At 36.8% G+C, this 16,166-nt stretch overlaps 1 protein-coding gene across 1 annotated transcript in view; it reads right to left on the bottom strand.

Annotated features, from left to right (window-relative positions):
- The window catches only part of EFEMP1 (EGF containing fibulin extracellular matrix protein 1), a 68,143-nt gene that overhangs the window by 25,671 nt on the left and 26,306 nt on the right, over nt 1-16,166 (bottom strand). The window contains exon 4 of the mRNA XM_075203847.1: nt 14,116-14,403. Coding sequence (XP_075059948.1) covers nt 14,116-14,403 — 288 coding nt within the window. The remainder of the gene's footprint in view (nt 1-14,115; nt 14,404-16,166) is intronic.

Below are 16,166 nucleotides of genomic sequence, written 5' to 3' on the forward strand. Positions count from 1 at the left end.
GGTTAACTTACTTTAGTTGCCATCTATAAGGAATGAATATCTATATGGATAAACTATAATCAGCTCTATAAATTACATTACAAAATCATAAATACATTTAGTTATGTTATACTCAATATTATACAAAGTAATAGGTCTTCTTGAGTTAATAAGTTGTCTATAACTATTATGATTTTGGATCGGATATAAATGTCTATTGCTCTTAGTGGAGAAACAAATTTAGTGTCACTATAGCCCTGAATGGGTAATATCCCTCAATATTAGGTTTATCTATAACCGTTGTAGTTTAGTCTTTCTCTCCTCAGTTACCTATGTGCTTAATATGGTTAAAAAAAAATTGAGTTCATTCACCTGACCAGGACTTTGCTACAACTTTTTGTAGATATACTTAGTGATTCATTAAGTGGTAGCAGTCATCTGCTCCTGCCGAGTCCAAAATTAATGGTTGAGTTTGTTGCCCGCTGTCTCTTGGTTGGCTTATCTAGTCGGAGCCCTTCCCGATGGCTCACTGGATCTGCCTCCACTTTTGATCTTCCTGCTCTATTCTCCTCTCTCAACTGCCCTTCTAACTTTATTATTTACATTCATTTTCTAGATCACTAGCCCTCTCTGATTGTCTGGCTGTGGAGGTGTGGTGGTATGCTCCCTTCAATCACAAGGGGGGCTGCATGTCTCTTAGTTGGACATGACATGTGAGTTTCCTTCTATGTTTACTATGTATACATATATTTATGTCCTACATAGTCTATTTACAAGTCTTACACCATTTATGTACTTCTATTATTTCTATATAAAACATGTCACAAGGTTTCTTTGCAATATTATTAATTTTGTGGAGCACAACAAACCTGATGATGAGATATATCCAAGTGACAAACTCTGATCAAATTGGCCATCAGTGTCTATGGCCTTAAGCACATATCTGGTATTTTAGTGATCTTTGTATCAATTTACAAAAGTGTATTAAAGAAAAGCTCTATAACAACTGTTACAATTGTGGGGATTGTTTTATAAATCAAATAGGTACTTTATTGTTGGGCCCTCCACACTTATTTTGTTATCTCTACTGTGTAACATTGAAATGGAGACTGATTTGAGAGTAATAGTTTATGGTAGATTTGTTATGTTGTTTTTATTTATTTTTCTATAAAAAGGGCACTTTATATCTTCCCTGTAGATGACCCATTCATAATAACTGCATTCCAATTACTAAAAGAAAAAAAATCATTTTAATCGCATGTTCGGTCTTGTGGACATGGAATGCAAAAAGAGGTAGTTATGCAATACTGCGAAACAAGCCTGGGAAATACACTGTCAAGAGTGTAAATGTCAGACTGCTTTTATATTTAGATAATATATAACATTGAGAAGCCATAGACTACAGCATTAGTGCTTTGTGTCACAACCAGGCAGAATTTTAATGCATGATTTAGACAAGTTTAGTAAGATTGAATAACCATTGCTACTATAACTGTTATGGGGGGAGTATTTTTGAAAATAAGCTGAATTCTAATACAAAGGGACAAAGTCTTAGTTTGATGGGTGTAAAGCTCAAGAGGTAATAATATTTTACTGATTCAGTAGAAGATGCTTAGAGCAAATTCCCAGCAAATATAGTAAGTAAAAATCTACAACAAAGAAAGTATACATGCCCAAATTAAACATGAGTCCCTAATAAGAACAAACACTTAATACACGGCTTAAATCAATTGTTTTTTGTCTGCCATCAATATTACATATTAAGCTTTTTCAGTTTAGAATTCTTGCAGATATGTTTATGAGCAGTGGTACAAATAAAGGGATTCTGGTGGCACTGCAATTTTTAGAAATTGCCTTTTTTATAAACAGCATTTGTCACTGGGAAAAAAAACTGAATTCTTGGTACATTTCTACCATTTAAATGTTTAGTATATAACTTAAATGTAATGCCCTTATTTAGGGGAAGTATACAATTATTGGTGCTAACATATGACTTTCACATTAGTATGCAACTAAATTAATCTGAAAATGAAATATACAGTAGAAGTCTCATTTAGACCTGATATAAAATATAAATAGATGTAAATAGATGGTATGTGTTTTCTTTTGAAAGATGATTTGTAACTTAGCAAGAATCACCCTGTCCACTTGCTGCATCAACGTTCTGAATCGTCTACAACCCCCTATATAAATAAGCAGATTCTTGAGCTACTTCCAAAAATGAAAATTCTTTCAGCATTATCCTGTTGACCTTGTTTTTTTTTTATTTCATGTCTGTGCACATTTGTATCAGGTTTTAAGTACATGGGTATTTCACACCTGCTGCTGTGTTTATATATTTCTAATTAACAAATATAAGCACTTTACTCTACCAGCCAAAGTAAAGGCACACCTGAGCCCACCTGTTTTTCAGTTGCTGGTGTCTAGGGTGTAAACAGGTTTGTGTCTATGATAGTAATATTGTCTAGGTAACAGTTGCTATGTTGTATGTGAACAAAACCATTGATTGGATTTAAAAACATTTTGTGAAATAAAATTTCAGTCACCTCATTAGCAATATCATCTTTAGATAAGCTCTAAAACCACAAAGCAGCTCACTGCCAACTAGGGAGCCTTTGCTACAATTGACACCACCCACATTCCTATATTTGCCCCAGCTTGCACAAGTGCCCAGCATTTTTTTTATAATACATTAGTCATTACTATAATTTTTAATTTTTTAAAAGGGAGATTATATATATATATATATATATATATATATATATATATACAGGGTGATTCAAAAGTCGCAGTACACCCTTTTATTTCAAAAACTCTACAGGAAATTGGGAAACCTGAATACTCCAGTAAGGTATGGGTGACGTGGTCTATCTTTTACGGTATGTACCAAACATGGGCGCCATCTTGAAATCGGCCAATCGGCCCAATTCCTTTAGAGTTTTTGAAATAAAAGGGTGTACTTCGACTTTTGAATCACCCTGTATATATATATTCTATACCTATACTTGAAATGTATATTTCTTTGAAATGTGCATGTTTTTTATTATATGCAAACCCAGACGCCATGGGGTATATTTACTAAACTGCGGGTTTGAAAAGTGGAGATGTTGCCTATATCAACCAATCAGATTCTAGCTGTCATTTTGTAGACTGCACTAAATAAATAATAACTGGAATCTGATTGGTTGCTATAGGCAACCTCTCCATTTTTGCAAACCTGCAGTTTAGTAAATATACCCCCATGACTGTCTGTCCTCACCGTCTTTGTGTTTTCCAATTATGTTTTTCATCCCTTGGCTAACAAACATTGTTTTCACTATGCCATTATATCACTATGTCATGTTATTGACATGTATTTATTATTTCTATTAAATGCAGTGATCAAAGGAGACTAAATGCAATTGTGCTTGTTATAGATATAAAGCAGTGTTGAGTATTGAATGAATTAATTATATTTGTATGAAAAATATAAATAACTTAGGACAAGAATTACAATTGTTTGTGGGTTTTTTAGCCATCCTTATTCTTTGGCATAATAGTGGACAGCTTAGTAATACAAATATAAACAGTTGGATGAAACATTTGGCTAATATAATGGAACATTGAAATATTTAACATGCAAATGAGGCAGCAGTTTGCTGCTGGGGTGGTTGTTGAATGCCAACAACAGCAAATAGATGTTATCTTTTAGGATATAAAAAAAATATTTTATAGCAATATCTGAAAAAATAATGTTCCTATATAGACAATAGCAATCTCTGATTAACAAGCAATTTTATTTTATGTATTTATATTGTCACATGAGGGCCATGCTTTAATTAAAAATTAAAAGGTACTTGTAAACAAATCTTATCCCCAATTAATATTTAGGGTGATTTACAAATGATTGCTTTTATATACTCGTCAGCCTTTCAATAGATATAAAACACATAATGAAACTGCTTAACATATCTACTAGTGTGCTAGAAAATTCAAGTTACCGGTACTGGGTAGATATGAAAATTGCTTTGCTACTCTAAGATTCAAGTTCAAACTCTGCACTCTCACAGAATTGCAATGGACTTGCTACTATTCTCTAGAAACAACATTTTTATTCAGGTTAAGACACAAGGCTACTAAAAATAACACGGTCAATGTTGCAATAAAATGTTTAGAGCATCTGTGTTCCTTATTCTATGCAGTCACTGGGATTGTTCCTAATTGATCTACTTTTTATTGCAAGATATATATGAAATGACATAATTTCCATTACATTCATTTTCTGTCTATGCTAGGTAATTGCTTTATGGAATAATGCAAGCGTATTTTATTATTACTATTATTTTATTTTTTTGTTGCAAAAAGCAGTATTTGTACTGCCTTCAATGTACAATATTGTAATGTTAATTGTAGAGTCATTACATAGAAGAAATAAACCCTCCAAATGATATTGCAAAAAAACTCATATAAGATTAGGCTGACAATGTCTATTTGCAAAAATTAACTATGCTAGATCGTAGCCTCCGGGAGAGAGCCTTGCCCTCCTATGCTTCCCTCAGTCATCAATAAAACTTGAAATTGCAGAATGGAAAATATAACCAGTCATCTTCACAATATAGCAAAGTCCATTACAAAAAGTTGACTCCTGTGTGCTCACTATAATGCTACCCCCATACTTTAAAAACAAATGTGGCAGGCTTTCTCAGATAACCTCATTTTTTGGGGGCTCATTATGTTTAGACCATATGCAGCTTTCACTACCCATATTTGAAAGTTAGGCAGCGGTGGCCTCACATCCCCCTGCTATACCATAATCCTCCTCCCATATAATATTACCACTCTTCCACTTTAAAAATACATTAATTTGAGCTGTCTCTTATGTACAATATGATTTGATGATACCATTGATTGTTCTCACTATGCATGTATTTATTCTTGAAACTACCATATTGTTGATATATGTACTGTATGTCAGTATGAATGCTCAATAAAGAGACTCTTAAAAATAACTATGTCAAGACATCACATTGTTGGCAACTAATACACAGGTCTTCCTGGATGTTACAGAACATATAGCAAGAACTGTAGTGGATTAGTTCAGACACTATTTATATCTGTACCCTATATTTTGTCTTCCTTACCGATTAGTGATTTCTCCGCTAAACGTCCCAGCTGTTGTTAAGATTCATGGTTACTACCACAGCATGCCGGATCAGTTGCTTATCGGCAGTAGCTGGTGTCCTCTCCCTATCAGACGGTAGCCAATTGCTCCCTGCTGTGTTAAGAGATATGGCGATCACTGCCGCACGCTGGATCATTTGCCAGCATCCACTCCCTGTCAACTGGTAGCGGAATGCTCCCTGCTGTCAGCCGGGTTCCATATATGGTTGCAGGATGTTCACTGCTACACACTGGACTGCTTGCCTTGCGGAAATATCCAGCAGGTTGCTATGTCAATAACAACCAGCGTCTTCTCAGCTCTCAGCTAGTTGCTAGGCAGTGTCAGCTGTCTACTTACTTCTATTCACTTGCTGCACTTGTGCAGGTAATCATCTTGCAAACACTCATTAGTTACTCTGGATTTATAAACCCCTTCTTGTTGTTCACCAATGTTGGTGATATTTCCTCCTTGACCTAGTGTGCCTTTGTATCCTAACTTGATTCTGTCCCTCAGTGTTTGAGACAGAAATGAATTTGCTTTCTTCTCTTACTCCAGAACTTAGCTTGTTAAACGGATCTGCATTTATTTATACCTGCCCTGACCTCTGGCTTGTTAAACTGAATTGCTGTCTTCTCCTGCTCCTGACCTTGGCTTGTTTTATGAATCAGCATTAACCCTTGTGAGTCTGGCTCTCTGTTATTGATTCTTCTGTTACCATCTAGGTTGCTTATTACCTCCTTCCGTGTTCTGTCCACCCCATTTTCAACAGTGTGGTCAACAGCTACTATTACTCGAGCATAAGTTCTGGAGGCAACTGAGTATCGTGGAACACATCTAATTCCTTGGAAAGGGGGCTGCTATAGGTGACTATCTCGTGAAGTTGGTCTGGTAGTTGAGGATAACATACCTTATTGCCATTAACAATTTTTCAGCCATTGATTGCCGGTGATAATGTTTCCTATGCTAGCTTCTTGGTTCTGTGACCTGCTTTCCTTCATTCCTGTGACTTCTGGCTCTTCTTACTGCTTTTGAATATCAGTGACTTCTGGCTTTAACTACTGGCTTTGGGCATCAATAACTTCTGGCTCTGACTACTGACATGGGACATTGACAATTTCTGGCTCAAATTACTTGGCTTGTGTATAGACTTCTCCTTTTCTGAAGCACGCAAAAGTACTCTTACCTTCACTATACCGTGTGCTTACTATTGGTGCCTGGATCCACCTACTTCAAACTCAGGGATTTGGGGCCCATCTCAGGAGTGACTTCTACCTTGTATAATACTGTGCATACTGGACCCTGTTGGTTGGGCTCTGTATGATCACTGTCTTACTCACATACCAGTTTACTGTGTCATTCATACTGTGTCAAGTGTTTTCTGCCATACTACAACATTCACTATCTGTGTCATAGATTTATCTACCGTATCATTTATTATTTGTGCCAGTGACATTCCGCTGTTTAATATCCTATCAGTAACCTACATCATTGTGCCAGATTATATCATATTGCATTGTCTGTTTTGATACCTGTTAAGTTCCTGTCCTGCTTCCGTGATATCTGTATTGATTGTACATATTGAACATTAAAATAAATCTACTGTTTAGCACACAACTGCCCCATATATTCTGCCTGCAACAAACTAACACATGGACAGCTAATACGATGGATGACTTGAATTACCCTGAATCGAAAAAAACAAAGAGAGTATAAAAATGTAAAGCTCTAGAGCACTATGATATGAATACTATATGGGTTGAACGGAATAACAACCAATGGAATATAGTCCTGTTATATTCCATTTTAAATATATGCCAAATTCTAAGGAATATATTAAGTGGTGTAGTAACCATTGGAAAAAGGGTCCAGCCTACGAGGGGCCAAAGAAGCAGAAGCACTGGGGTTCTCTTACTCTTAACAGCCCTCGGCTTAAGGAGTACAGAAAGAGCTGAGACATGACTGTGCACCTTTAATGAAAGTTGAGCTCACAAAGGTAGCATTGTACATGTTCGTACTTTCTTTCTTTTCCATACTTTTTTCCCTGTATAAATCAGTTCACAAAGTATTTTTGAACATAACCTACACAGATTAGCAAACAAATAAGTAAATGAAGAATGGACTTAAGCATAGTGGGCCTGATTCATTAAGGAAAGTTAAGCAAAAGTAAGTAAGTAAGGCAAAACCATGCTGCATTGGAGGGGAGATAAACTTAACATTTAATGGCAGATTTATAGTTGGGGTAGGGCATGTCCTAAATCAACTTTAAATTTCAGTGTGCAAATAAGCTATCAAGTTTTTGTGTGCTACATGAAAAAAACGCCAGTATTTATCTTATGTGCAAAATAGTAAACTCATTTGTACCCTTTGCATTGCAATATGGTTTTGTCCAGAAAACTTGAGTAAGAAAACTTACTCAATATTTTGCTTAACTTTTTTTAATGAATCAGACCCAGTGTGATCATGGAAATCAGAAGAGAAATACGTTTTTCTATACTGCAGAATTTCCCTATGTACATGTATTAATTGTATTACTTGAATTTAAGAAAACCAATCAGAGCCTAAAATGGTCATTAAAGATACTGATGAGTCATGATTATTTTAGCTTAATGGAGTGACTGAGCACCAGTCACACATGCTGTTACTGAGATGGTGTATATCTAAAATAATCATATTCCATCCATTACGTGAAATGCTGAATATCTTCAGTACTTTCACTTCAGCTTACATCTACATATAAATGTTACAAGAAACATTTTCATAATTGAACCAATTTGTGTTTTAGGTTTAGTGACCCTTTAATGTCTAATTGAGCATTACTTGTAATTCCATGTATAATATTTCCTACTACATAGTTGATCAAGCTTGTGCTCCAGCTGCTAACATGGCACCACACTGAGTAAACGGATCATATAAGTCAATGCTTTCAACAATGAACATCTCTGCTCACTTAATGAAGAACAGTTTCTAGTAATATAGGAATATTGTCTATGTATTGCCTGCACAGTGCATTAAATGCATATGAGGGAGAGGAAAGGTTTTTTGCCATGAGGCGAAGTGAGTACCTTGATTTAAACATTATCATGTAAATGCAGGTGATTTAGATTAGTTTTTATTAAAAGTTAAAATGAAACTTAATTTTTTGGCTTACAGTTAAGTATCTTAAGACTAAAATCACATTTCGTCTGAAGGGAGACCTCTCTTTCTCTGGATCAGAAATGAAGTACTCCCCCACAGCAAGGTTTCCCCAGGCAGGGTAAAAACAGAAGACCAAAATGGAATTTAACATAATGAATAACAGCTCTTTGTTAATTAGCTCAGCTCACCCGAAGGAGCAGGAGGGTGTTCTGTTTGTACCAGTGTAGGGATACTTCTTTCTACAAGCTAATACAGTAATAAGTTTGCTCTCTCCCTTTTTTTCCAATTTACTGGCGATCAAATAATCAAACACTTACTCAGGGTTACTGTGTTACTTAACATATAAATATTACAAGACATTTAAAGATCATTAGAAATATTAAAACAGCCATTGAGTCTGTTCATTCAGTTCCTTGATTATCTACTAATGTAGCTATCATTTAGGTCTAAGAACATTTTTTCCCAACGATAAATATATATTTATAATTATATTATTTTCAGTTCACTTTTGCTCACGCAATAAAGATACGCGAGCAAAAATTAGCGTTACTTTTTACCGTATAAACAGAACATTGCAGCTAATTGAATCTGCCCCTATGCGCGCCACTGTGTACCTCTTCGGTGACTGTTAGAGGATGGATATCAAATGTTCGCCAAACAATTAATTATGATTTTTATGATTTCTATGGATCATATTATGTGAGTTTAACACATTGTTGCACTTGCTAGAATTCAATCCCAGTGGACTGTTGTAGTTACTGAGGAGTCAATAAATTACAGTATCCTTCTCAAAGAAACGTCTGCAGCTATCATGAACTGTGTTCAATTCTGTACCTACGATCCAACACAGTCTATTATATCTGAATACTTTCCAACTTACACTAATCTTTCACTTAGTTAAATATGTTCAAGCATAGTGTCTGAAATCGAGAAACAAAATATAAGGTTATCTTCCAAAGTTCCTCTCTTTGGTTTTACTGCAGTCCATTCAAGGTGAAAAAATGCAGATAGCCCAGAGACCCAGCCCAAAGTAGCCCACTATGGGACCGGCCCAGAGGGTTGATCCCCTCTGCCCCACCAGCCCAGCCTACTCCTGACTCCACCTAACCTGGGGGAAGTTTATCTCCTCAAATCTTCATGTAAGTATGTCACACATTCCTATATAGAAGACCTGTCTTTGCAACTGAATTTACTTATCTGTCACCAATGTGCTCCCTTGTCATCAGCAATTATTCCCCTCAGCAATTACTCATCAGCTCTTCCCTCCTAAGCTGTTGTTTTCTTCATAAGAGCAAGGTCTCTTTCTTTGTCACCAGTTATATGTCTCTCTCACCGATCTTCTTGCTTCCCCCATCTAACTGACCTCTCATTGTCCTCCTGCCTCCTCTCAACTGACCACCATCACTCTCCTCACAGCTCCACCTGTCACTTCCCTCACTGACCAACTGTTCCACCCTCTCACTAGAACCTTACTCACACTGACTGACACAACATTCTAGAGCAGCTCTTAAGCTGTCAGATGTTGCAGCCCTGATTCATTTGTACAGGTGTCATTATCGGCAATGCATTAAGGATACTCCAAAGTGTATCCAGCGTAGGAGGTTATCACACGTTCAGTAAAATCTGCAGTAGGACAGTTACAAGCCAGAATGCTTAAAACTGTTGTAATCATTATGTCATTTAGCTAATAACTATCACTATCATTCCATATGCAGAATGAATATGCAGAGAAAGTGAGCATTCAGTACTTACACATTTAACTAACATGATTAAAGTTACAAGAGAAATACTTATTCATTTTCTGACTAACTTTAGCCTACGTCGTTCATTCACTCTTGACCTTCTCTGGACGCCATTAAACAAACATACACTTTTTCAGCTCAGTCTGCAATAAAAAAGCTACTGACATATTCTATTCCAAATAAAAAACCTAAATAGAAAGTTCAAAGTCATTTTATGCGTGACTCATGTATAAGTATCCATTTATTTTGTGCCAAAAATCAGAGGAAAAGTGTACTGCTTACATTATCAGATTTAAACTGTGTAATGCTCGGAAGGGAGTGGACAACCCTATCTAAACAGAAGGTCCTTCAGTGTTCAGCATGATGTCACTAAGAGTATTACAGCTCCCCTGAGTCAACTATTATTTTTAAAATGGGTCCCACAACATCACGTTGCTCGTAAAATATAATTTAGTGCCGCTGTAGTGGAAGAAAAAGGTCATACATCTGTGGGTAATTACATGAGGGTGCACATCATGTTTTCATTAACTCTATAATAAAATCAACTTGAAGTGTGACGCTGGCTGTATGCATGCGTGCTGTTTATTTTCCCACATGGTTTATTCCTTTATCAAATGCAATAAGGAACAGTAACACTTCAATGGGGTGGAACGATAATCTTGATGTTTTAAAGACTCTGCTAGTGTCCTAAACTACGTGGTACCAGCACATGTACGTCAAGCATCCCTATATCACATTAAAATACAACGTTTAATTCAACCAGTATTCTGCATAACCTTGTTTATAACATAAGTGCCGGATACACAGATCATTAGATGAGAGGATGGTAAATGCACAGTGATCATTTATTAATGTTAGTCTTTAGTTCCAGTACAGTTCGATAATTATGATTTGTGTCTGAGTCTATTAGACTCAGCATGAATACTGAAGGTATACACAAGCTACAAGACCAATATAAATGAGTCCCTGGTATGTGCACTTTTCCTGTTCACAGATAACTTTTTAGTCGGGAATGAGGAATAATTAAATTATGGTCCTGATGCAGCAGGAGGAGGGTGGTTGCTTGTGAATAAACTGTCCAGCTGACCAACACCTGATATAAGAGGCTGTGACATAAATAGACATTAGATTTTATAATGGCAGCCATGAACCACTCAAGGGTGAAAAAAAACACATATAGACGTGGGCTTTGGCAGAGAAGGTAGCCCCTCCCAACTGTGGGTCCCATAGCAGTTGCACCCCCTGCCTGTAATTGGCCTGTTTTATTTTCTATCACCTAAAGTACCTGCAGAAGCTAGAAGCTGGTTTCATTGTTATCTCAGCATCATGAAACCAAGGTGTTTGCAACAAACCTGTCTCTCTGGTTATGCTGCTATTGGTGCAAAAATGTGCAGAACTCTCCTTCTGCACTCATCTAGAAGCATCTCTGTGATACTTGGATACTCACTTATAGTTGCCCCTACTTAGGTGCATGTTGTGACATGAGAGTGGACATTCTAGAGTATGCCAATGATGATACACCCTAGCTATTTAATCGTGCTCTGTCTTATTGTGCCTGAGTAACTCACTAATTGTTATTTGTGCATTGTTTTGTGTATTCTGTCTGACTAAAGCTGGGTACACACCTATGCAATCTTACTTCAGATGACATTTTTGTAATGATTTCACCAATGATTGAAAGCCTTAATAAGCGGGCCTATTCATGCGTACACCCCTACACAATTTACCTTCAGATCTGTGATCTACATCTCTCATAACCATCTGCTGAAAAGATTGAGACTCCGTACGCACTCTACAGATCTCTGCTTACACTGCTGGTCATGAGTGCAGACACACTTCCACATGTGCCTGACATCTTTCCGCCGTTGATCGTGATTTTTAAGAAGCTTAGAAAACCAAATCAACAGATGCGATGTGTGGTAGGATAAACATGACCGTGGAAGCGTACACATTCATGCAATATCTGAACAAACAGTCGTGAATTAGGTGATATGCACGATAATTGCATAGATGTGTACCCAGCTTTACTGTGTACCACTTATTGCACTAAACTGCAGAGTTTAAACACACTGTCGATCACATGACACTTTGTTAAATGCAAAGATAGCCGCATGATCCTCCCTTCCCAAGACTCTGATGTTGGCACTGAAATTAAATCCTTTCTTCTAGAGTAATTCCTTAAATAGGTTTTCCACGTTTTCCAGTTATTGGTTTGTACATCCACAAAACGTTTCCTGGCGCTGAAACACTATATTCCCAAATATCAGTTAAACAGGTGCCTTGATACCTGCAGCTGTACTCAAGAAAAAATATTCAATGGACCATAATGACAGCGCTAGAGTAATGGAGCACTAGTAACCAATAACCGAATCCGAATCTTCTTCTTGACGCGTTTCTTCACTCACAGGTGATCTCATTAGAGGAAATGTGAAGTTCACATTAATATACATTGTTGCTTTTATCAGAGCGAGACTTTGTATTTTAGATCATACGTTACTAATATTGATGTCATGGGACTTTCTAATAAGAAGGCCATTTTTTAAGCTGCCGATGATATCAGATTGAATACCTATGGTATTGGTGAATATTGAGTGATATTTCTATTGAAGATTCTATCCAAAGTATTTTAGATACGATCAAGAGGAGGAGATTATTGATGAGTATTCATACTTTTAGCAATAGAAGAATTTAACTGTATTCATTTTTTTAACTTTTTTAATTTATCTATTTTAAGTTTCTTTTTAATGTGGTGTATACATCAGTTCACTGATTTAAGATTTATTACATGTTTTAGTTTTTGAATAAATATGTGTTGAATATTGCAACAGTTTCACGGATTCGGTTATTGGTTACTAGTGCTCCATTACTCTAGCGCTGTCATTGTTGTTCATTGGTTTGTACATGCCTGTCTGCAACAGTTATTCAAAGCCTTGATACAATTGGTTGCTTACTTGCCTTAGGATATAACTAGAGGTCAGAGACTTTTTAGCACTGCTCCATGAAGTATCATCCTCGTTCCTCATATTGCAAGAAAATATTGCACGTTTCCTCAATGAGACGCTTCGCAGTCTTTCCCCAACCGCACAGTGAAATGTACTGCCATTGTCCCAGCTCAGTTCATAGACTAATTCCACAAAATTACAAATACAGTGAAGAATGGCAAAGCTCATTGTATAACTAGAACTTTGCACCTCTGTGAAATGGCCTGTTCAGCAGCGGAACTCAATCTGCACAAATTCTCTCATTTCTAGATATAGGCCAGATCTGATCAGCTAAGTGCACTGTATCCATAGATCAGTTTGTGTTGTATCCAACAAGCAACACAAATAAACAAATATAATATGCAATGATTAAAATGAGTGAAACAAAATGAATATGCAATGATATTAAACATTTGGGATTTCAGTTTCAGAACTTTCATTTATATTTACAGATTAGGTTTAAGGAAGATCTGTTTGCATTCTTATAACTTTACATGCATTTTAACAATTATTTACATTATACTTATAGATATATTAAGTGTTTAACATCTTAAAAATATCTAAGCGGTATATATAAAGGACAGACTACTTTGCTTTGTTTTAACGTAACAACCCCAAATATTAATAGGTAGTTTTTGCACAGTTCAATCTTCTGTGTGATGTTTACTGCACTGCGTGATAAATATTGATAGTAGATGGAATAACAAGGCAGATAATTGAGTTTTGAGGCAAGATGCAGCGAGATGGCAGTAACTTAGAAACCAAGCTAATCAATGTTGCTTTCTCTGAGCATGAAACATTACTTATTAATGGAGAAACATAACAAAATAAATAAATAATTGTACATTATATACATAGTGGTTGCATTTGTAAGTGAGTCCTTTTGTGCTTACATGGGAACTCCATAACGCTCCGGCCATTCTACACAGGAAGTGGGAGAAAGAGTTATCATGTATTTTATTAGTTTACAAAGAAAGTTAGCTGCTCTCTTGGTAGCTTTTACCTCAGGAATTAGACATGCAAAAATGCCTTATTGTTTTTAATGCATGGGCAACTTGACAAACCAACATGATTTGATGGGGGTCTAACATTCACTTTAACTTTGAAAATGTAAACAACTACTTTGGCTACTACTTACCTTGGCACAAATTTTGCGCGTTTAGTTCATAGCCAGCGGTACACTGCAAGAGCTGAGCTGAGCTAGGTACATTTCGTGGCAAATCTGGAGCGCTAACGGGTCTTTCTACATGCAAATTTTGGCCGTTGGTTTGTTGTGATCCAGATGGCTGTGAGACTACGGTGTCTTCTTGTCCATTATTTACCAATATTTGTGCTGTTCTTGGTAGACATAAGTATCCTCCATAATGGTTAACACATTTCATTCCTCCTTTGCAAGGTTCTTGCATTATTCCACATTCATCAATATCTGTAATAAGAAACAGTGATTTTATTGTAAATGAAGGTATCAGAAGTCACAAAGGAGTTCTGTTTCTTTATGTAAGCACAACACTGCAGGCTTTTACCCAGAATGTGGAAATCTGAAACTCTTCTTATTAAAATTAGGGCATTTATGGGTTAAAGGGGGTTTCCCCTTTGGATCCCATTAATGTATTGGCTTGTATGGCATGGGTGCCCTTCTGCACCTTTGTGCTTGTCAGACTTGTATTTATATCATTAGGCAGAGTTGTTGAGTTAACAACTCAAATGTATCCCAGAGCAACAAAAATAACCAACTTTGACATGGCTAAAAGGTGCAGAAGATAGCTAGAAAGAAAAGCAAAGTATTTAATAAAAGCAGAGACCTATTTTAAAGCAGTAATGCTAATACTAAACACTGAAGTGGTGTATCTATAATAGGTGCTGGGTGTGCAGTGTACACAGGTGCAAGAAGGAAGGGGGCCCTGCAATGCCCAGTATGCACCCAGAGCCAGTGGAAATCGTTTTTACGATTAAAACTATTCCGACAACCTTAAAGCCTACAAATAAAAATGATGTGAAAATAAACAAACTTACCTTCAAGCCGACGCTGCACTCCTCCGATGAAAGCACCATGATGATAGCAGGTGATTCTGATTCAACTAGTGCTCGGCAGTGCAAGCTGACGTCAGCGCAACATCTGTCAGTAGAAATTTAAAGTGGCAATGTCGGCTTAAGTGTTTAAACACTAAACCTTAAGGGTCCCCACATTGCCATTTTAAATTTCTACTGACAGATGTCGCGCTGACGTCAGCCAGCGCTGCCGAGCACTTGTTGAATCGGAATCACCTGCTGTCATCATGATGCTTTCATCGGAGATGTCCAGCGTCAGCTTGTTTATTTTCACATCGTTTTTTCATCATTTCGGATTTTATTTGTAGGCTTTAAAGTTGTCGGAATAGTGGTCATAATTAAATCGTACTCAACCCCTCAGAGCTATGTACTGCAAAACCACAATTAATTTTTCTGCTCCCAGATGAGGCGCTCCATATGTCAACCAATCACCACATTTGCACAAGATGATATGCAAGGTGACATACTGGGCCTGATTCATTAAGGAAAGTAAAGAAAAAAAAAAAGGAGTAACTTTGAATTTGGCAAAACCATGTTGCATTGGAGGGGGAGGTAAATTTAAAATGTGGGGACACATTTACAGTTGGGGTAGATCACCTTTAAATTTCAGTGTAAAAATAAAGCTATCAAATATTTGAATATTTGTGTGCTACATGGAAAAACAGCCAATATTTTCCTTATGTGCAACATAATAAACTAATTTGCACCCCTTGCTTTGTAACATAGATTTGTCCAGTATCAAATATACTCTTTTTTTTGCTTTGCTCTCCTTAATGAATCAGGCCCATTAAGTCCTGCCAGGAAGAAAGGAATGGAGCAATCAAATGGGAAAGCACCAGCTACCAGCATTGATTGTGAATAATATTTGTTTACGTGGGGGACAGGGAACCGGAGCAGGCAGGAGGTTGGATGGCAGGCCAGGGGGGGTTTGTGTACACTAATCTTGCACTCAGGCCCACTAATTTCTGAAAACGCCCTTGCAGCCCACCAACCATAAGCTTTGATGTCCCTACTCACTGTTTATTTTTTTCACACACACACACACACACACACAGACACAGACACACACACACACACACACACACACACACACACACACACACACAGACAGACACACACACACACACACACATATATATA

This window comes from Mixophyes fleayi, chromosome 3 (assembly GCF_038048845.1).
Source record: "Mixophyes fleayi isolate aMixFle1 chromosome 3, aMixFle1.hap1, whole genome shotgun sequence".
Lineage (NCBI taxonomy): Eukaryota > Metazoa > Chordata > Amphibia > Anura > Limnodynastidae > Mixophyes > Mixophyes fleayi.